The following is a 21,499-nucleotide window of genomic DNA, read 5'->3' as shown; positions in this document are numbered from 1 at the left end:
ATTTAACGTTGTGAATTAATTATTATTATATTTGTGTTTTAATTATGAATTAGTTGTTTTTATTGCATATTGGTATCTATACTACTATTTATGTGTGTGATTGAGTTGGTGTCACGAGTTAATTCGACATCAATTTAGTCAATGATATTACTAAAATAACCTTACATATTATAAATAAGGTATATTATTATAGGGGTAATTTTGTCTTTTGAAAATAATAAAAAATTACAAATGTTGAGATTTGAACCCATCTCACCAATATTCTTAATATGATACATTTATCGAGAAATTATTTTATGGACCTTTTCCACCACATCATCCATGGCCCCTTTTCAATTATTTAATGACATTTCAACAATTTTTTCCGTGCCATTGACACATCATTTTGGTAATTTTTGTATCCAAAACTTAGAACCCTGACCCAGAACCTTAACCTCGAATTCGAACCACATTCAGGGTCTAGAGTTTCGGGTTCGGAGTTCAGGATTCGGGGTAAAATAATTACCAAAATTATGTATAAATGAGATGCAAAAAATTACTGAAATGTTATTAAATAATTGGAAAGATACCATGGATGATACGGTGAGAATGGTCTATAAAACAATTTCTCTATATTTACCTATTTAAATTTCATTCTACTTACTTTTAAACTAACTTTTTTAATTTTAATTTTGTACATATTGCATATGTGTTATTATTAGTTTCAAACGTTATACTCACAAATTAAACTAATTTTGTATTTTAATTCCGTACATATTGTATACGTGTTGTTATTATTATTAATTTCAAACATTACGTTTCATTATTTATTATATGCTATTTTTTAACGCATATCCGTGATTTAAATATGTGATTTCCACACGTATATGCGTGTGATAAAATTTCTAATATTACCTAAAAAAAAGAAATTTATAGTGAAATATACTGTAGAATGTATTTATTGTTTTTATTTATTCAATTAGTTATATAGCAAAATCATAAAAAAATGGTAATATTGCGAATATAATCCTTTCAAACACTTTCTTTCGGAAATAGTACAAAAATTCATTAAAATTTTGGTAAAGTAATATTTAGTTTTTTTTTCCATGGTTTCTAATTTTTTTTAATCCATATTAGTCTCGAAACTTGGTAGTTTTCCCCACTGAACATAGATTCCATTAAGGTACATAATGACATGGTATCATGAGATTGTGTCATGTCATCACTTAATTTTTTTAAAAATAGTTTCTTTATAATTTTTAAATAAATTTTTTGGCAGTTTTAGAATTTATACAAAATTTTTAAAATTTTGGGTGATGGCGTGACAAAATTTTAGAGTGTCACATTATCAATACCTTAACTGAATCCAAATTCAGGGATAAGATCGGAAATGATTGCTTGGTTCCGAGACTAATATAGACAAAAGAAAATTAAGGGATCAAATTGCGAAAAGTTGTCAAATTCAGAGACTAAATATTACTTTATCCCTAGAAAATAACCATATTGAACCCCCCAACATTTAACTCATCAATACCTTAACTGAATCCAAATTCAGGGATAAGATCGGAAATGATTGTTTGGTTCCGAGACTAATATAGACAAAAGAAAATTAATGGATCAAATTGCGAAAAATTGTCAAATTCAGAGACTAAATGTTACTTTATCCCTAGAAAATAACCATATTGAACCCCCAACATTTAACTCATTGATGACAAGTGTTTACCTTAACCTCAAAAGGATTAATCCGCAAGCTTTGCCTATACGATAGTTTAAGTGAGTACGTGTGTGAATTTGAAATTGAATTTAAGTAAAATATGTGGGTTCTTTTTGATAAATTAACTATTCAATTTAGTCCTTATAATAGTTAAATGTATAACTTTTGTTTTTCAATTATAGTATAGGACGGCTCAGAAAGTTTGGCGCAGATCTAAGAGCCTAAATGCAAAAAAAAAAAAAAAAATCTATAGCCTAATATGGACCATTTTCTAAACCGTATCTCCAAAATTAAATAGTTTGTTAATAGAACTGGATTAGTGGTCGAACTGGTCAAATTATTGGTTCTTTGATTTAATCGGTTTATCCGATTGGATTAAATAAATTATTAAAAATTAAAAAAAATTCTAGTTCAACTAATTTGTATTGGTTCTCAAATTAATCGGTCTAATGACTTTCTCCGGAATGATATTATGGCAAATTCCCTATCCAACTGGTCCGATTTAAACATCATTGAACTTTTTGGTTTTTGAAAAGCCTCACCGAATATGAATGGTAGTAGGATATATATATATTTTTTGAATTATCTGAATTCAAATATGCCTAAAAAATTCATACCCATTTATCCCCAAATTATCCAATTATTATTATCCGAATTAGAAGTAAATATTATTATTCATTGGATATCCAAATCCGCAAAAAAAAAATCAAAATTCTCAATCATTTTCCGGATATTAAAGTAAACAAAGACTCAAATTCAAATTCGCTAAAATTCCTTATATATATAAAAATAAAAACTATAAGCTTTTTATAAGTAGTGTGGATTCAAATAACTGAGCTCAAATCTACATTCGTTATCCGAATAAGTAATATGAATTTAAATAATGGATATCCATTATTTCTATTCGCTTCCACCCTAAATATGTGGTGGATAAGGGCGCAGCCAGGGGGGCTAGCAGGGGCCCTAGTCCCCCTTAAAATAGAACATTTTTCATTTAGGTCCTTTAAATTTTTTTAAATTTTTAATTAGCAAAAGTAAAATTGCATCTTGGCTCCCCTAAAAATGATAAAAAAATTAGATTTAATCTTTTAAAATTTATAAAAATATAGGCTATTAAAATGGTGAGATTGCATTTTTACTATCGTAAAAATTACAATTTAATTTCATCCCCTAAACAATTTTTCTGACTTCACCCTTGGTGGTGGATAATAATTTTAAAATCTGAATTCGAATATCCGAATCTTACGATTAGGTGAAGGTGAGGCGACCATGTAATGAATGTAAAGGAAAAAAAAAGATAATTAATAAATTTGGATTCATATTCAAATTTTAGAAAAGTTATAAATATTCAAATCCTTGCCATCTCCATAAATAGATAAGCTTTCAAGTAGGGGAAGTACCAACCAATGTAAAAGCCTCTTTATCATCATAGGCTAGGCTACTTAACCTTTGCTTGCTTTATTATTTAAACCATTCATAACCCAAAAGCTTAAAAACAACAAGAACCCACCTCTCAAAATCTTCAACACAAATGGGCACCATTTGGAACAAGCTTATGACCATTTGTTTGGTGATTGAGATTATAGCCAACCATTTAAGGGTACCCACCATTTGTTTTGCCCATAATATTACTGCATTTTTTGTCTTTGGAGACTCTTTGGTTGAAGTGGGAAACAACAATTACATCAACACATTGGCAAAACCGGGGTTTCCTAATGGTATCGATTTCCCAAAAGGAACTCCGTCCGGTCGATTCACCAATTCTCGAACTATTGCAGACATTATAGGCAAGTTTATCATTTTGTAATTTAGATTATCATAATAAGGCTTAATATATCATTTGATATCGAGTTTGACACTTTTTTTTCTAATGTGGTATCTGTGTTATTTTTGGTCAAATCAGGTACTTGTATTTGAAAAAAGTTATATATTTTGATACCCAAAAGTAATAGTGTTAACTATTTTTAGTGTTTATTTTTTAGTTTTAAGGTTGATTTGATGGATGTTAATTACTAATATTATAATGTTTAAATTTTTCATGATTTTGTTAATAAAATAAATTTAGTATTAATTTTGAATTTGTTTAATTTGTTAAATACAAAGGTTGATTTGATTAAATTTAATTGCTAATATATTGGCTAATTATGAATTTTCATCAGATCAACTCTAAAACTGAAATTAAACACTAGAAAGTTAATACCATTACCTTTAGGGTACTCAAATATAAAAGTTTTGTCAAATACAGGTACCAGATTGGGGCAAGAATAACACAAGTACCACATTGTAAAAAAGTGTCAACTCAGTTACCAAATTATATATTAAGCCCTATAATAATGGAAAAAAACATGTAGGGTAAGTTGCGGATGCATCGGGTCGGAGTCAAGGTGGGAAAAAAACCATCTTGCCTAGTTGCCATCTCTAGTGTTTATGGACTTGAGTAGGTTGAGTTTGGGTCAAGCTCATGTATGGTATCAACATTATATAGTTGCCTAAGCTTGACCTGATCCATGCGTAGAAAATTGGTTTAGGAAATCAGAGATGAATCATAAATTTTTGAGCTTAAAGTGCAATTTTAACATTATACTAACTTATAATTTCATAAATTTTTGAATGAGCTAAATGGAAAATTTACCATTTTTGGGAGGCCAATGCCATTGCCTGCCCCTTGCCTATGTCGTTGCTTATGTGTGTCTCAAATTTGATCTAAATATGTCTACATTTACAAATAGCTAACAAAGCTCATTTAAGTTCATCCATAAAAAAAATGTTATTTTTTATTTGAATTTTTTTCCTTTTTTAAAAATTTTCAAAACATAATTAGTGCAACATATTTTTAATATTTACACTATAATATTATATATTTAGTTTTTATATGTTATAAATTATATAATATATTATAAAGTTGAGAAATTGGTCAGGTCTGGTTAAGACGAGCCTAAGTTTTGAATATTGAAACCAAAGCACAACATATAATTTAAACAAACCTAATGTTTTTTCCCGAACTTGTTTTTGGGTATAATATTTTCACCCAATTTTCCCAAATGTTAACTTTACATTCGAGTTTGGATGGATAACACGATAATTTTGTATTTTTTTTTTGTCTGTGTGTTGAACAGAAGAAGAACTTGGTTTTAAAGATTATGCTCCTCCTTTCTTGGCACCTAATACAAACGGAGATTTGATTTTGAAGGGTGTCAACTATGCCTCCTCAGGATCTGGAATTTTACAGTCTAGTGGATTAATCTTTGTAAGATTAATTTCTTCCTTGCATTACTAAATATTAGTTAAGATAGACTTGCCAGTACTGACTTAATTTCGAAAGTCTGATTTGACCATAAAAAGTTAAAACTTGAATTTGTCTAATCAGCACCTAAATTGACTCAAACTTGAAATGATTAGAACTTGAAGTAATTTGAACTTGTAATGATCTAACCTGACTTAAAAACCTAAACCCAAAATAACATGAACCGAAGTTGACTTGAAACCAAAATGACACAAAAAATTTAAACCCTGAGTAACCATATCCAGATTGGTTCATCCCAAAACTAACTTGATACACCCAATTGACATGTCTAAGCTTAGATGTCATTCCTTTTAAAATACTCTTAGATCGAGGTTGTAAATTCAAGATAACTTTAATGGGGTGTTTGATTCACGGAATGTAAGATTATCTTTGGTAATAAGATTATCGATATTATCAGGCATATCGCATTACCTTGTTTGGTTAATTTGGCTGGAATGTAAAATTTTGTTCTTTGGTTGACAAAATATAAGACTACCTAAAAACATATTTTACTAAATTGTATTTGTTATAGATATTGTTTTTTTAGATATTTATAAGTAAAGTTGAAACAATTTAGACATAATGCATGCAATTATATCTTTCACCAATGGTGAATCTTACAACCAAACACCCTTTTAATTTAATGGGTAGTTTTGATTTGAGTTGCTGAAGAAGATATCAAACTAATATTGGTGAAAATATTTTTCTTGAGCAATTTTATTATGGGTTTTGATCATATCTGCTGTTTTGGACACAATGCCCAGAACTATCTATAGCTCCTTCTTAACCCGTAAATAGGAGGATAATGCGCTTCAGCGCACTCAAAGCCACGTCCACTTGTATTGACAAAAATATACATGCCAATTGAGTTAAGACTCAATCGGTAATATTGGTGAAAATGTTGGATTATCTATATACAATTATATGTATTGCAGGGTGGGAGAATTTGCATGGATAAACAAGTGGATTATTTTGCAAAGACTAGGCAAGACATCATATCAAGAATTGGTGCACCAGCGGCTCAAGCATTGCTTAGAAACTCACTCTATTTTGTTATGATTGGGTCCAATGATATTATATTTGGAGAATATTCTCTAGCTTTTGATTTCAACCATTATGTGGATGGAGTGGTTTCAAAATTCAAATCCCAACTCACAGTTAATTCTTCTCACTAATTCCTCTCAAATTATGATTTTAATTTCAATTATTATGGTTTATTGAAAATTTTTAGGTGATTGAGCAAAGGGGAAGCAAGAATTTTCTTTTCGGGGGTCAGGATTAAGTCATTTTGTTTTTATGAAAGCTAAAATGTAATTTTACCATTGTATTGACGTATATCTTTATAGTTTTAGAAGGACTAAATCAAAATTTTATCATTTTTGGGGGGGCAAACTATAATTTTATCATGTATCATGTTAAAATTTTATAGATTTTGAAGGGGGCTAAAATGTAGTCTCCCCACTACCTTCGCCCTTGTAATCAATGGTTTTTCTTTATAAATATCATCAGACAGATCAAGAAGTTTACTCGATTCAACCATCGAAATCACCTCAACAAGATCCAATTTCTAGCATTAGGGCTTGTTGAGGGTTTTTCCCCTTTTGGGGTGATTGAGTCGAGTGAACTTCTGCATCTATCGATTGAAAGTTGGTGAGGGTTTTTCTTTGCAGATCCTTACTAACTTTCACCTAATCAAGAAGATTACTTCGTTTAACCACCAAAAATGTCTCGACAAGATCCAATTTCTAACGATCTAGCTAGGGTGTTTTTTTAAAGAGCTTCTTAAGTGATTACACCGAGTAAAACACCTTGATCTATCAAGTAAAAGTCGATGAGGGTTTTTCTCTACAAACCCTCACTAATTTTCACCTGATCAAGATGTTCACTCGGCTAAACTCCGAAAAAGAAAACCTAAATAATATCCAATTTCTAACTACTTCAATCTGTGTGAATTGCAGACACTCTATAACTTGGATGCCAGGAAGATTGTTGTGTTGAGTTCCCTGAAAGTGGGTTTCATGCCATTTGAGATAGACATACATTTCTGTGGCCAAGATTGTGTTTCCCCACTAAATAAACTTGCCAAGTTATATAACTCTAAATTGAAAAGCCTACTCGAAGATCTTACGAAAAACCTTTCGGGATCGACATTTGTTTATGCCGATTATTATGCAGTAGTAGAAGACCTCATTAACAACTATAGATCATATGGTGAAATTCAGCAATGAACTTTAAAATTAGGGTTTGGAAAAGTTAATGAGATATGAATTTTGATCTTTTTTTTTCCAGATTTTGAGAAGGCGAATCATGCTTGTTGTGAACTGATAGGGAGACATGGCGGTCTGTTTCCATGCTTACCGGTGTGTCGAATTTGCCCTGATCGAACAAAGTATGTTTTTTGGGATCCATTCCATCTAACGGAGTCGGCGAATTTAATAGTTGCAAAGCAATTACTGGATGGTGGCCTTGAATATGTTTCACCCATTAATATCCGACAACTTGCTAATTCTTGATGACATGCCATTTTCCGAGTCACCGACAATGTATAGAATTATCCACCGTCAGCACATCAAATATAAACTTATATATATTAATATTACATTTTTCGAGTCTTAGTTTAGTTAACATTATTGCAACAATTTGAAGGACATGAAATTTGTACACCTTTAAGCGCGTAATATCTTCCGAATTAAAAAAAAATCCCTTTCATGTTAATAAATTGAATATCTATTAGTCTACCTTCACTCATCAATTTTTAAGCATGTTTTCAAATCTAATTATATTTCTTAAATGGTTAATTGCATGAAATGTCCCCAAATCATATCCAAATTTTAAATTGATCCATGAACTTTAAAATATTTTAATTGAGTTAACAACGTATCAATATTATATCGACAAGGTCATTTTGTCAATATAGACGTTAAATGTTAGGATTTGTGCCCTTAGTGCAATGATTTCATCATCCTACTCGAAATCTTTTTGGATTGGTTAAATAAATAAAATTACCACATGTTTGATTAATTGGTTTTTGCATGAAAAGCAAAATGTATAAGCAAATATACACTACCTGATTAACTAAAGTTTAACTAATAATAAATTACATTATTAGAACGAATTATAATACGAGAAAACAACATATATTAGTAGGTAATCTAAATTATCCAAAGTTTGCATAATCATATCGAGCAAATGATTAAAATAAATATGGGACGATTATGTCTAGCTATTGGAGCTATCAACTCTCAAAAATAGAGACATAGATGTGATTGTCTAGATTAGCAATTCATCGTATTGGACTTAAGATGAATTTATCCTAGATCCGTTTATGGATTTATTCACTTGTGACATTTATTATGTGACTTACCTAAATCCTGAGTAGGAATGGGCTATAAGTTGAGTACATGACTTGTGCCTGACATGACATCACTCACGGTAGTAAAATTCATAACTCAAATAAAGAATAAGTGGTATCCTTCTCATTAGCATTATATGGACCATAAAAGTGGAAAGTGGTCATGTGTCATTTGTCAGTGACAAATAACTATCATTATTATTCGTAAATAATGATCATTTTTCACCTCAGTTATGCCAAATATTGAATCCTTTGTTATTAAGGCGAAATTGTCAATCACTTGGTGCGCACAGTTTCGAGGCAATTATCTCTTAAAAGTCCACAAACTTGTAAAATTCGACTCACTTTTCTCTTCACAATAATAATCCTTAACCAAAACAAATAAACATAATAAAATATTTAATTCAAGAAAAATATAATAAAATCCTAAAAAAGAGTCTTCATGTTTTATCCGTCACAAATGCACTAAAAACGACGGCTTGGAAACTTCGGCGCCCATCCAAAAGCCGAAATGCACAAAAAGATAAATTAAATACTCCTCTTTATACACTATAGCCTTTCCCGCAGGAACATCCAGTGCGCTTGACAACATCTCCTTCTTTAACAGCGGTATCACTACCAAAGACAGCAATCCTCCCTACATTCTCATTCTCATTCTCATTCTCAAGATTCAACGCTATTCCTCTCACACTGCTCGCAAATTCAACCATTTCCCCAGCTTGAATCTCGTTCAATCCATAAACACGTGCAATCCCATCTCCAGCTCAGACTACTCCACCGATCTCATCCACTTGATGTACATATGGACCAAAATTTATTACCTTCGCAATAAAATTGTTATGAAATCAACTATGGAATGTAGCTCGTATAATTTCAATATGGACCAACTCAAAGTCATCAATGTGCTTCATTTTTTGAGTTATAAATTTAACGAATTCGAATTAAAGAGAGATCTATTTGAATCCCGTGTGTTGGTCTGATGGTTAAGGTGTTTAACGTTCCAGGTTTGGTCTGGGTTCGAGTCGCGCTAGTCACATTACTCTTAGGGCTTTGCCCTCCTCTTGTAATTCATCAAAAACAATAAAGAGAGATCTATTTATACTGGTGTAAAATTAAATATATAATAGGTAAATTATATTAGTAGTGATTTAACTATGATTTTCTTTTTCTTTTTTGGTTATCCAACTATTCAAATTTATCTTTTTCGATTACCAGCTGACTAATGTAAACTTTTCATAGTTGGGTGATCAAAAAAGAAAAAAAACAATAGATGAGGTGACTACTAATGTGGAGTACCCATATATAACTTAAATTCAAATTTGCTAAATATGTTGTAAGTCCATGTACTTGTATTACATTTGAAATTTTAGTCCTACTTTTATTTCAAGGAATTTAGTCTCGAAGTTATTGAATTTAAAATTCTTATGTTAAATTCAAGTTTATTATAAAAGTATTTGAAAAATAATCAATTTACAAATATAATAAACCAACTTTGCTTAACGTTTGTTATAACGACAATTAGAACGAAAACAAGCAGCGTATGCAAATAAGAAAAGAAAAAGAATCAACACAATTGATCTTTGTTTACGCAGTTTAGACACAACGGTCCTACATCTACGGAGCCTTGGCTCAAAATGTATCTTTATTTAATCACTAGACAACTCAACAATACACTTCTTTCCCTATTGCCTAAAGCTCACAACTCCTTCACCAAGCAAGTATATGGAGCCCCAATAGAGAACAATTGATCTTCACCACACGGCCTCAAAGGAAAGAATTTCAACAAAGTGTTACAAACACTCTAGCCAACGAAATCGACACTCAATACAAGAAACAAATAAGCAAGCTGAAAAATAGCACGATACTCAAACTTTCAAAAGATATTCAGCCCTCAAAGTCGATGATACCCCCCAAGGGAGAATGACGCCTCTATAGGCTCGGAAGGCAGCAAAATAACCTCCTTTAATTCAGCTGAAAAACTCCCTTGAACAAATATGAAATAAAAATTTAATCACCAAGAGATAATAATAAATCTTTCATGCTTATCCAATCACCTCAAGCAATTCGGTTGGAAGTTTTTGGGAGTCTTAGCATTCTAGTTGAACCGTGCTTCTTGTTTTGTCAAATATGCCACTTAAATGGACCAAACTCAGTACAACGAAACTTATTCAAGGCCCAACTCGATGACCCGAGTAGAAAAATAGTTTTGTTCTAACAGTACATGGAACGAGCACTAGCAACTTCCCCAACATTAGTTTTCGTTACATAACTACAAGTGAATTTTCTTTTCCAAAATAGAGATAATAAATCCTTACTAAACCGAAATTTTTTCAAAAGAAATTAACCAAACCGAAATATTTCGGTTATTTCCGTCGGTCAACCGAATTAATCGAAATTTATATGTTTTTTTTAGTTAAAACAAGTGTAAAACATATAAAATAAATAAACTGATAATATTCATTTGACCGAATTAGCTGAATTAAAACTACATATAATTTGTATTATTAATTATTAATTTCGGTTAATTACCCGATTTCGAACCGAATTACCCATAACCGAACTTTCAAAAAATTATTAACCGACCTCCGACTGAATTAGATCGGTTCGGTCGGCTAATTCGGTTTTAATCGAAATTTGAACACCCCTAATGACAACGAATCATATATCTACAATTTTTATAAAATTCGAATATAAATCTAAATTCATTAACAATTTACATTAAATTCGATTTTTTTTGCATTAAATTTAAGTAAAAAATTATTAAATGTATAACTAGAAATGAAGCACATTGATGACTTGAGTTACATTCCATATTCGATTTCATAGCAATTTTATTAAAAAAAAAGGTAATAAATTTTGGTTCATAGGCTTTAGTTATCACTTTTACATTTCGGCTCTTAGATCTGCGCCGAAGTTTCGAAGCCGTCGTTTATTGTGCAAGTCAAAAACATTCAAGTGACGAATTATTTATGATGGGAATGATTATCACTACCACTTAATTATTCTAAGCAGGGGTTGTTTTTATTTTCGTCTTTTAATTTTTTTTATTTGGTCACCTGAAAAGGAAATTGATCAAATTTGTCACTTTCTCGTTAAATGGTAATAGAATGTTGACTGTGTATTTTCATATTAGTCACTCTGAAATAAGAGTAAGTTAATCGTTAACCATTTTAAATAGGGGTTGTTCTTATTCTGGTCACCCCAAAATAACACGTGAAAACACATCGTTAGTCATTCCATTGCCATTTAATGGTAGAGTAACCAATTTGATCGGTTTCTTTTTTGGAATGACCAAATTAACAAATAAAAATAAAAATTGGGGTGACCAAACCAGGAACGACCATTATTCTGAGTGATTAATGGGATAGTTTACCCTTTCTTTATTTAACTTACAATTTGTTTTTGGCATAATGTCCAATTTAATTCTCGATTTTTATATTTTTTGTCAATTTAACTAAATCTGACTGTTAACCTTTTAAAATATGTCAAATTCGATATTTAAATTCAAATAATAAAACTCAATTTAACGTAGATAATCAAAGAATTTGGATTCAAGTTCGAATTTTATAAAAAAAAATTGCATATATGTGACTTCCTTCCAACTAGAGAACCACCAAATACACCAAATCCTTGTACTCTCAATATATTTAGAATTTGACCCCTTTACTTTTTAGATTTCAAAATTCATATCTAATTGTTAATTTTTTTAAAGTTCTCTTAAATTCTCTAGTGTGACATTTTGGAATAAAAAAACTCACTTGGTAGCTATGCAACATATAATTAGTAGCGGATTTTGAGACCAAATTTTGGGGGTGTCTAATTAAAATTTTCAAAAAGAACCAAGGGAATATTGAATTTTTTAAAAAAAGGGGGGGGCTGGGGACGGGGAGAGGGAGAGGGAGAGGGGAGAGGCAAGGCCACCCTTGGCTACCATTACCTTCTGCCCCTATTTATAATAAACCTAAATCCAAAAAGTTTAGGGATTAAATTCCTTGAAATAAAATAGGGTGACTAAATTTCAAATGTATGAAAAGTACAAGGACTTAGATCACATTTTAACCTTACCTAAGTAATGAATTTCTTTGCTCTTTTTGCTAGTCTCCTAAGTTAACCCTTGCTTGCTTTACTATTTAAACAATCGGCATAAGCTTAAGTTCTTCATTAAGTCCTTAAGAAAAAAAATCCAAAACCCACCTTAGGTTTTTATTATTGTTATTTTTTAGTCCACAAATGGGCACCATTCGGAACAAGCTGATCATCATTTGTTCCATATTGTCTCATATTTTAGCCAAACACATTGGTTTTGCCCAAAATATTAGTGCATTCTTTGTATTCGGAGATTCTTTGGTTGACGTGGGAAACAACTATTACATCAACACATTGGCAAAACCCGAGTATCCTAACGGTATCGACTTCCGCAAAGGAAATCCGTCCGGTCGGTACACCAATTCCCGAACAATTGCCGATGTTATAGGCAAGTTTCTGCAAAATTCTTTCGTAATTTATATTTTTGATATTTGTTCTACTTGTTATGCTATCGAAAACGAGGACGCGATTCTTGTTTTATGAAGTTGAATTGAGGTATATCTATTTGGGATGACAAAAAATACAAAACTAACAGATTTCGACTTGACCCGATTTGATAAGGTTGGCTTCTTTTTGAAATTAGGTTTGAGGCAAGTCGAGGCGAGTATTAAGACGGGACTAGGTTTAGAAAAAACCACCTTACCTTGCCTCGAGATAATTACAAAAATGCTCTTAATTCAACCATTTCTCTTGCTTACTTTCTTTCCTTGTTGCACTCTCAACAATTGTTCTATTTTGATAAATAATATACATTTATAAAAATAAAAAATAATGACATCTCGGGTTAAGTTGGGATCAGGTACACCTTAAATTTTTAAGGTGTGTGAATTAATAGTTATTGAGTTAGGATTGGGGTCGAGATAAGTCAAGACTATATCGGGTCGGGGTCAATGCGGGCAAAAGACCGTCCACCCCTCGTCATCTCTAGTGTCTATGAACCGAATCTATATGGTGTCAAAGTCATATATAGTTGTCCAAGTTTAGTCAAACCCTTATGGGTCTCAAATTTTATCCTAGCGTTTCCATATTTATAAATGGTTAACCAAGTTCGTTCAGGCTCGCCCATATAAAATGATGTTATTTTTATATTATTTTTCCTTTTATTAAATTTGTAAACATAAGTATTATATATTTAGTTTTCATATGGTAATATCTAGTTGGGACGAGATCAAGCCTTGAATATTGAAGTCCAAATACAACCTATAATTTAAGCAAACCTTTATTTTTTACTAAGCCCATTTTCGAGCGTAATATTTTCGCCCAAACTTCCCAAATACCAATTAGACCTTTGAGCTTGGATGCATAGCAGGTCCCTACTATACTAATTTTTTTATTTTTTATTTTTTGTGTGTTTGAACAGGAGAGGAAATTGGCTTTGAAGATTATGCTCCTCCTTTCCTAGCACCTAATACAACTGGAGATATGATTTTGAAAGGTGTTAACTATGCCTCCTCCGGAGCTGGAATTTTACAAGCCACTGGAGCATTCTTTGTAAGCTTAATTTCTTCCTTATTCTCTTGCATTACTAAATTATATCGTTACTTGTCGACTACATATTAGTTCGGATAGATTTGTCAATATTGATCTAAACTCGAAAATCTTATTTGATGGATTCAAACCCGAATCTAATTTAATCCGATTTGACCATAAAAAGTTACTACTCAAACTTGTTGGACTGGGGTGTAGCTAGTGGTGGGCGTATAATGGCCTTGCCCCCTTTAGCTAAGTGGTATAATATCAAATTTAGTCCCTTTTAGTTCTAAAGTCTTAAATTTAAGCTTGTTTAAAGCAATTTTCTTTTTTTTTTTTTGCAGGGTGAGAGAATTAGTATGGATAAACAAGTGGATTACTTTGCAAAGACTAGGCAAGACATCATATCAGGAATTGGTGCAATAGCGGCTCAAGCATTGCTTAGAAACTCACTCTATTTTCTTGGCATTGGGGCTAACGATATCTTATTTGGAGAATCTCGATCAGTTTTTGATACCAACGATTATGTGGATGAAATAATTTCAAACTTCAAATCCCAACTCACAGTTAAATTCTTCCCACTAATTGCTCTCAATTTATGATTTGTAATTTCACTTATTAGGGTTTATTGAAAAAATTTCGGTGGGTCAAGTTTTTCACAGTTTGGGAAAGGATTGCATATGAAACAGTAATGCCACGCCGTCTGTATAATTTTTCCAATGGTTTAATACCACATCAGCATTTTCATCCTGAAAAAAACCAAATTCAAATGAAAATTCTAAAATTCAAGATGAAATTGCTGACATGGTATTAAACTATTGAAATCCTTTCTCAGTTCAAACATTGAAATCCCCTCAACAAGATCCAATTTTTAGCACTCTAGGGCTTATTGACAAGGTTTCCCCCTTCTGGGTGATTGAATCAAGTGAACTTCCAAATCTAGTTCTAATAATCTAGTTGGTGGTTTTTTAAAAATTTCTTAAGTGATTAAACCGAGCAAATATCTCGATCTATCAAGTAAGAGTCAGTGAGGGGTTGCAAAGCAGTGAGGGATTTCCTTTGCAACCCCTCACTAAGTTTTACCTGATCAAAAAGTTCACTTGATTCAACTTCGAAAAACGACTAAACAAGATCCAATTTCTAGCACTATAGGGTTTTTTAAGGGGGGGGTTCTCCTTCTAGGTGATTAAGTCAAGTAAACTTCTAGATCTATTTCTAACAATCTAACTATGCTTTTTTAAGAGTTTCTTAATGATTAAACCGAGTAAATATCTTTATCTATCAAGCAAAAGTCCGTGAGGGCTTTCCTTTGCAACCCCTCATTAACTTTTGCTTCACCTGGTTGAAGAGAATTTTTCCCCTTCTAGGTGATTGAGTCGAGTAAACTTCTAGATCTATTTCTAAGAATCTAGCTATGGCTTTTTAAGAGTTAAGTAATTAAACCAAGTAAACATTTTGATCTATCAAGTAAAAGCGGTGAGGGTTTTTCTTTACAAACCCTCACTAACTTTTGCCTGATCAAGATGTTCACTCGATTCAACTCCGGAAAACACATAAACAACTTCTGATTTCTAACCATCTTCAATCTATGTAAATTGTAGAGACTTTATAACTTGGATGCTAGGAAGATTGCAGTGCTCAATGCCCCAAAAGTGGGTTTAATACCATTTGAGAGGGACATACATTTATGTGGCCGGGCTTGTCTTTCCTTACTAAATAGAATGGCCATGTTATATAACTCTAAATTGAAGAACTTGCTCGAAGATCTTACCGAAAACCTACCGGGATCGACATTCGTTTATTTCGATTATTATGCCGTAACGGAAGATATAATTAACAACTATAGCTCATATGGTGAAGTATTTTCAACAATGAACTCTAAATTTGGGAGTTTTGGAAAAGTTAATGAGCTTTAAATTTTGATCTTTTTTATTTTTTTTATTTTTCAGGATTTGAGAATGATGATCATGCTTGTTGTGAAGTGATAGGGGCACATGGCGGTCTAATTCCGTGCATATCGTCATCTCAAGTTTGTCTCGACCGAACTAAGTATATTTTCTGGGATCCGTTCCATCCGACGGACTCGGCGGTTGTAATCGGAGCAAAGTATGCATTGGATGGTGGCCTTGAATATGTTTCACCCATCAATATGCGACAACTTGCTAATTCTTGATGGTATGTCATCATCTGAATCAGTGACAATGCATAAAATTATATAAACATATATATATAGATAGATAGATAAATAGAATTAGTGATAGAAAATCCTTATCATGTTAATAAATTAAACATCTATTAGGTGTTATTACTTTGTTATGCTCTTCAATCCTTAGAACTATTGTAATGCTTAGCTTTCTTTATTATTAATAAATTGGATTTTTTTTGTTAAAATATGGTTCAGGTTCTTGTATTCTTCCTACATTTGAAATTTAATCATTTTACTGTTTGACTTTAAAAATATAAGTTCAATTGTTAATATCATAAAGTGCCCTTAATATAGGGATGGGTTGAGTTTGGGCTTGTGCTTATTGTCAACTTGTTTGAATGGAGGATTTTTATTGTCATTTTGAATGGACTATTTTCATGGTCCATTGAATGCCTTTGAATGTGTACTTGATTTATCAACAATTTTGTTTATGTTTTACTTATATTTTTATTTATTTTTCTCAATTTTTAAACATAAAAGCATTGACTTATTGAACACATTTATGGGAATATTAACAAAGATAATCACAATTTCTATAATGCAAAAATGTTTATTCAATTATTCATTGAATTTCTATTATTCTTAGTATCAATTCCCATCAATGTAGTCGGTTCCGTACCGATTTCAGTTATTTGTTATTTTAGTTGGTGCACGTTGTTCCAATGATAGATCGGTACAACCAATTTTTTTCCAAATTAGTTAAAATTTTTATTTGTACAAGTCGCATGAGCTCGTTTCACCCAATACCAATCACACATTTGGAACATTTTGCACCAATCTATGTATGAATAAAAAGGATTAAATCACATTTTGAGACTTAAACTTAGTAACTTCTTTTACATTGAAGCCTGAACTTTTTTTTTGTTCAAGTTAGACCCTGAACTTGACAAATGTTCCCACATTAGAACTTAATTTTTTTTATCCAAGTTAGTCATTAAAAACCCTAAGGTTCAAGTATTAATGTAAAAACAATTGTCAAGTCAAGTCCCACTATGGGAGCAATTGCCAATTTAGAACCTAACTTAAACCAAAAAGTAATTCAGAACCTAATATAGAAAAAGTTACCAAATTCAGGCCCCAAATAATTATTTAACCCTATTAAAAAATATAAAGATTTTAACTTTTTACCATTATGATAATGAATTACACTTTTATCGAAACATTGTGTATTGACCAATGCATGAATATTTTTAAAATCCAATATTAATATTAATAAACAGAAAATTCGAATTTTTTTTTACTTTTTCCAACTATTTTTCTTGTCTTTCAATTCAACTTATAATCGTAAAACCAACCGATTAGTCGAATCCGATTTTCCCAACAACCTGAAAATGGAGTAAAACATAAAACTTATAACTATGGAAGTTTAAGCATACAATTAAACACACTTTAATTACAAGTAAAACACAATTCTCCAGCACAATTAAACAGTGTTATCAAATCTATAGTTCATAATAAATAGTTCATACGCAAAGGCAAATTAAGGACAAGAGACTTGATTGTAGATAACATTACATGAGCTAATTCGAGACACACGAGAATACATGCCGGTAAAGAACAACCGTCATCTACGAGCAACATGATGAGCTTGCCGTCCGTTCTGTAGGTCTATCCATGAGAACCATTCCGGCAGGGTTTTGTGCTGGTTGTGCTCGAGGTAATCTTTTAGCTGTCGGAAATAAAAATCAGTCAATCGCCGATATATAGAACAAATACTGCTTTTTTTTTTTAGGGGAAGCTTAAACAAAACAACCAATTAACTGATAAAAGTACTATGGAGGCCATTGTACTAGAATTTTGATTGCATTTTGCTCTCTTTACTAAAAAAAATTAAATAAATTAGTCTCTGTATGTTGGATTAAAGAGTAAACTGATCCTAATTTTATCCATTTCCATTGTTAAATTGATCCTTATACGTCAGAACGAGGTACGCATAGCATTCCATGCGTAACTGTCTAGTTATTCTAATGAACTGGGACAGATCTTTAACAGTAAAAATAGATGAAATTTCTAATAAAATGGACCGGTTTGCTCTTTAATCTAATGTATAGGGGCTAATTTACCCATTTTTTTGAGTAAATAGGGCAAAATGCAATCTGACTCCAGTAAAAGAGCCTCTACAGTACTTTTACCCAAATTAACCTTACCTATTTCGTGGAAAATATCGTTGACGTTGGATGCGGTCTTTGCGGAAGTTTCCATGAAGAAAAGACCATTCTCTTGAGCGTACTTATTTGCTTCCTGAATCACGAAAGAGTAAAGAAGTCAAATAGATATTCGCATGTACGTCGATGTCAAACCAAAACCGAACCTTGATTCTATAATACCCTTTACCAGCTTAAAGAGAAAAAGGGTCATTTCGAAATGTTTAAAATCTGAAACTACACCTATTATAGCATTCTTTCTAACTCGGAATGCTAAGAATTGCATATTACTAGTATATATAATGTGTTACTTAGATTCGAGTAAGTGTTAGATAATGTTAAGTTCATATTTTTTTCAAGTTTTCAGGTCTTTGAAGGGTTTTTGGAAGGTTAAATTCTGCCATCAGTCTGAATTTTGTGTGAAAGTTGGGGATTTAGTCATTGTACTTTTATTCGACCATTTTTAGTCCCTATACTTTTCAAATTTTAGTCTTCACCAAACGATAACTGTTAAATTCATTAAGTTTTATTATTTCCCAAATCTAATGCGGCAAACATCTTATCATATGTTGAATGCCATGTTAGTGTGGTATTTTAACATATTACTCACTAAAAAATTCAATTAATAGATTAACGATTGTAATTATCGTCAAGATTGAAATTTTAAATTTTAAAAAGTATAGAGACTTAGAATGATCCAATTGGAGAATATGGACTAAATCTACAATTGTTTGGGTCAAGACTGCTACTGTTTAGGTTAGGACTAAAATTTCAAAATTTATCCTATCTAAACATGAGTACTTCAAAAAAAATGAAAAGTGAAAAGCAATATAGAAACTAATAACTTGCCTCTGATGTCACCTTCCTTGCATCAAGTAAATCAGCTTTGTTCCCGGCAAGTGCCGTTACCATATTCGGATTGCCTTCACAAGAAAAGGAAAAGAAGAAATTCAACATCAAAAAGATTAGGGTTCGATTACTCAGAGCACTTAAGTAAACAAGTCGTAAGAAGAATCTCTGCAAGGAAAAATATAAAACGAAAATCACTACCTTGCGATTGAAGTTCCTGGACCCATTTTTTGGCTCTCTCAAACGATGCCTGCAAAAGAAGAATGCTATTACAATTCTTCCAGATACTCGGTGAAAGGAATATTACCGTTTCAAACTTCAAACTATAACAAAATGCTTCGATTAATGCATCAACGAGACAAAACTTAAGTCGAACATTGTGTCGCAAACACATTAAAAAAGTAAGCTAGCCTTTGAAAGCAATAATGTTTATGGAATTTAACCAAGTACGACCTCGTATTCTTCATTTCCCAATGTCACATTTTGAGTAGTAGGCACTTTAGTGCGCTTATATTACCGAATCACGTAATAAAAGACACTAGAGCCATCCATCATGAACTTACTTGATTCGTTATATCATAAACAATGATCGCAGCTGCAGCTCCTCTGTAATACATTGGTGCCAAGCTATGGTATCTCTCTTGACCAGCGGTATCCCAAATCTCAAACTTTACCGTCGCATCATTCACGGCCACCGTTTGGGAGAAAAAAGCCGCACCGATGGTCGATTCCTACATCATTATAAGATCGATGTCAAAAGTTTCGAACTAGAAATGTTCTGATTAAACTCACCCAAATCCATTACAGGACCAACCTGAAATTCAACGAATTGCCCTTTAACAAAGCGTAATACAAGACTCGACTTCCCAGCTCCGACATCCCCAAGTAGAACCTGATTAAATATAAAAGAAAGATTATAGTACCTGGGAAGTATCTGTATTATAGGAACTTTATCTAATTAATCCCTCTATTATTAAATAGATCAATTGAGTCCCTATACTATTAAAAAGAATCAAATAACTCCAAATTATAACAAAATTAACATTTACCTTATAAAAAATGTCTTAAAAATTATTGTTTGTAATTGCAACTCAATTCCAAACAAAAGGTTTCATTTACAAAATTATAAAAACTTTAAATAAATTAACTCTATTAAACAGTAAATGACATTTGTTATAATGTTAACTCTATTCTAATTTGACCTTAATTCTTTTTAATAACATAAGGACTAAATCCATTTAATAATAGAGGACCAATTTGATCAGGTCCCTAACCAGTTCAATGATCAAAACGGAAGACAAAGCTTTACTTTCTGGTATAAGCACAACAAATTAGGCATATATATATTAGTAAGCTCTATGATTATAACATATGAATCCTATTCAAAGCATATGATATCAACATAATATTCACAATCTTAAAGCAAAAATTGCAGAATTAAAAACACATTACTAAGATTTAGAGCTTCAAAAGGAAAGAAAACAAGAACACTAACAAAATAAAACATGAAAATAAGCCAAAATACCAAAATCAAAAAAATATTTTGCAAAAATAAGTCAAACCCATCTGATAATTTGCAAAAAAAAAAATCAAACATGAAGCAAAATTCAATAAGACCCAGATCATAATTCAGCAAATAAAGCAAACCCAAAGCACAAAATTCAAGTAATAACCAAAAAATAAATAAAACCCAATCTTTATGTAGGGTTTAAAAGATCAAAAAGTCAGAGCAAGAGATAGAAAACTGACTAATTTAGCATTGATGTTCTTGTTTCCAGTAGTGGCCATGAGATTTCTCTTGTGATCGGATTTAGGTTTCTAAAAAAAACTTATGCAGTGAACAAAACGAAATTGAAAATTGGGGATTGCTGGAGATGTTAACGAAGAACAGATTAAGGGGCAAATTGAAAATAAAAATAAAAAAATGGGAAAGCCAAAGGGTGAAGACAAAGGGAAGGATCCTTTCTTTATCAACCCCTTGAAAACCAAAAACCAAACTTTCTTCTTCTGGAATTCTAATTGCATTTTCTCTCCACTTTGGAATTTTCTTTGCGACTTTGGGTTAATTCTAGAATTGGTCCTTGAACTATGGTCTCAATTTAATCTAAATTTAAAATTAGTTTCCAAATTTCAAAATATCTATATCATATTTACTAGAGAAAAATATATCAATATTGTATTAATTACGTTTTTTTTTTATCAATTTAGCCCTCACCTTAAGATGTTAGTTCGGATTTGATATGTTAAAAAACAAGTACTTTCAAAATATGATTATATTTAATGTTCAAATTGACGGCTAAATTGATAGAAAGACTGAGGTTTCACAGTTTAGGACCAATTTAGAATATATGGCATAGCTTGAGGGCTTCTAGCTAAGCTAACCTTTTTTTTTCATTCTCTCTAGGGACATTTAGTT

The 21,499-nt window shown here is 31.6% G+C and overlaps 3 protein-coding genes across 3 annotated transcripts; 2 read left to right on the top strand and 1 right to left on the bottom strand.

Annotated features, from left to right (window-relative positions):
* Positions 1-3,179: 3,179 nt before the first annotated feature.
* LOC107961078 (GDSL esterase/lipase At4g16230) lies at positions 3,180-7,726 on the top strand. The gene is made up of 5 exons (XM_016897319.2): positions 3,180-3,480; positions 4,810-4,940; positions 5,912-6,133; positions 6,935-7,187; positions 7,266-7,726. Exons 1-5 carry the CDS (start codon positions 3,225-3,227, stop codon positions 7,487-7,489), a joined length of 1,086 nt encoding a protein of 361 aa, XP_016752808.1. The 5' UTR covers positions 3,180-3,224; the 3' UTR covers positions 7,490-7,726.
* Positions 7,727-12,477: 4,751 nt separating this feature from the next.
* On the top strand, positions 12,478-16,275 carry LOC107960273 (GDSL esterase/lipase At4g16230). Its single transcript, XM_016896582.2, has 5 exons — positions 12,478-12,802; positions 13,775-13,905; positions 14,229-14,450; positions 15,486-15,738; positions 15,834-16,275. Exons 1-5 carry the CDS (start codon positions 12,559-12,561, stop codon positions 16,055-16,057), a joined length of 1,074 nt encoding a protein of 357 aa, XP_016752071.1. The 5' UTR covers positions 12,478-12,558; the 3' UTR covers positions 16,058-16,275.
* A 1,180-nt stretch (positions 16,276-17,455) lies between these two features.
* LOC107960274 (ras-related protein RABF2b) lies at positions 17,456-21,138 on the bottom strand. The gene is made up of 7 exons (XM_016896583.2): positions 20,833-21,138; positions 19,898-19,975; positions 19,647-19,814; positions 19,285-19,333; positions 19,084-19,157; positions 18,238-18,331; positions 17,456-17,759 (listed from the first exon to the last, which is right to left on the bottom strand). Exons 1-7 carry the CDS (start codon positions 20,869-20,871, stop codon positions 17,659-17,661), a joined length of 603 nt encoding a protein of 200 aa, XP_016752072.1. The 5' UTR covers positions 20,872-21,138; the 3' UTR covers positions 17,456-17,658.
* Positions 21,139-21,499: the final 361 nt, after the last annotated feature.

Source organism: Gossypium hirsutum, chromosome D06 (assembly GCF_007990345.1).
Source record: "Gossypium hirsutum isolate 1008001.06 chromosome D06, Gossypium_hirsutum_v2.1, whole genome shotgun sequence".
Classification (NCBI taxonomy): Eukaryota; Viridiplantae; Streptophyta; class Magnoliopsida; order Malvales; family Malvaceae; genus Gossypium; species Gossypium hirsutum.
Note: the sequence above shows the minus strand (reverse complement) of the source record. Positions and strands in the feature narration are given on the sequence as shown.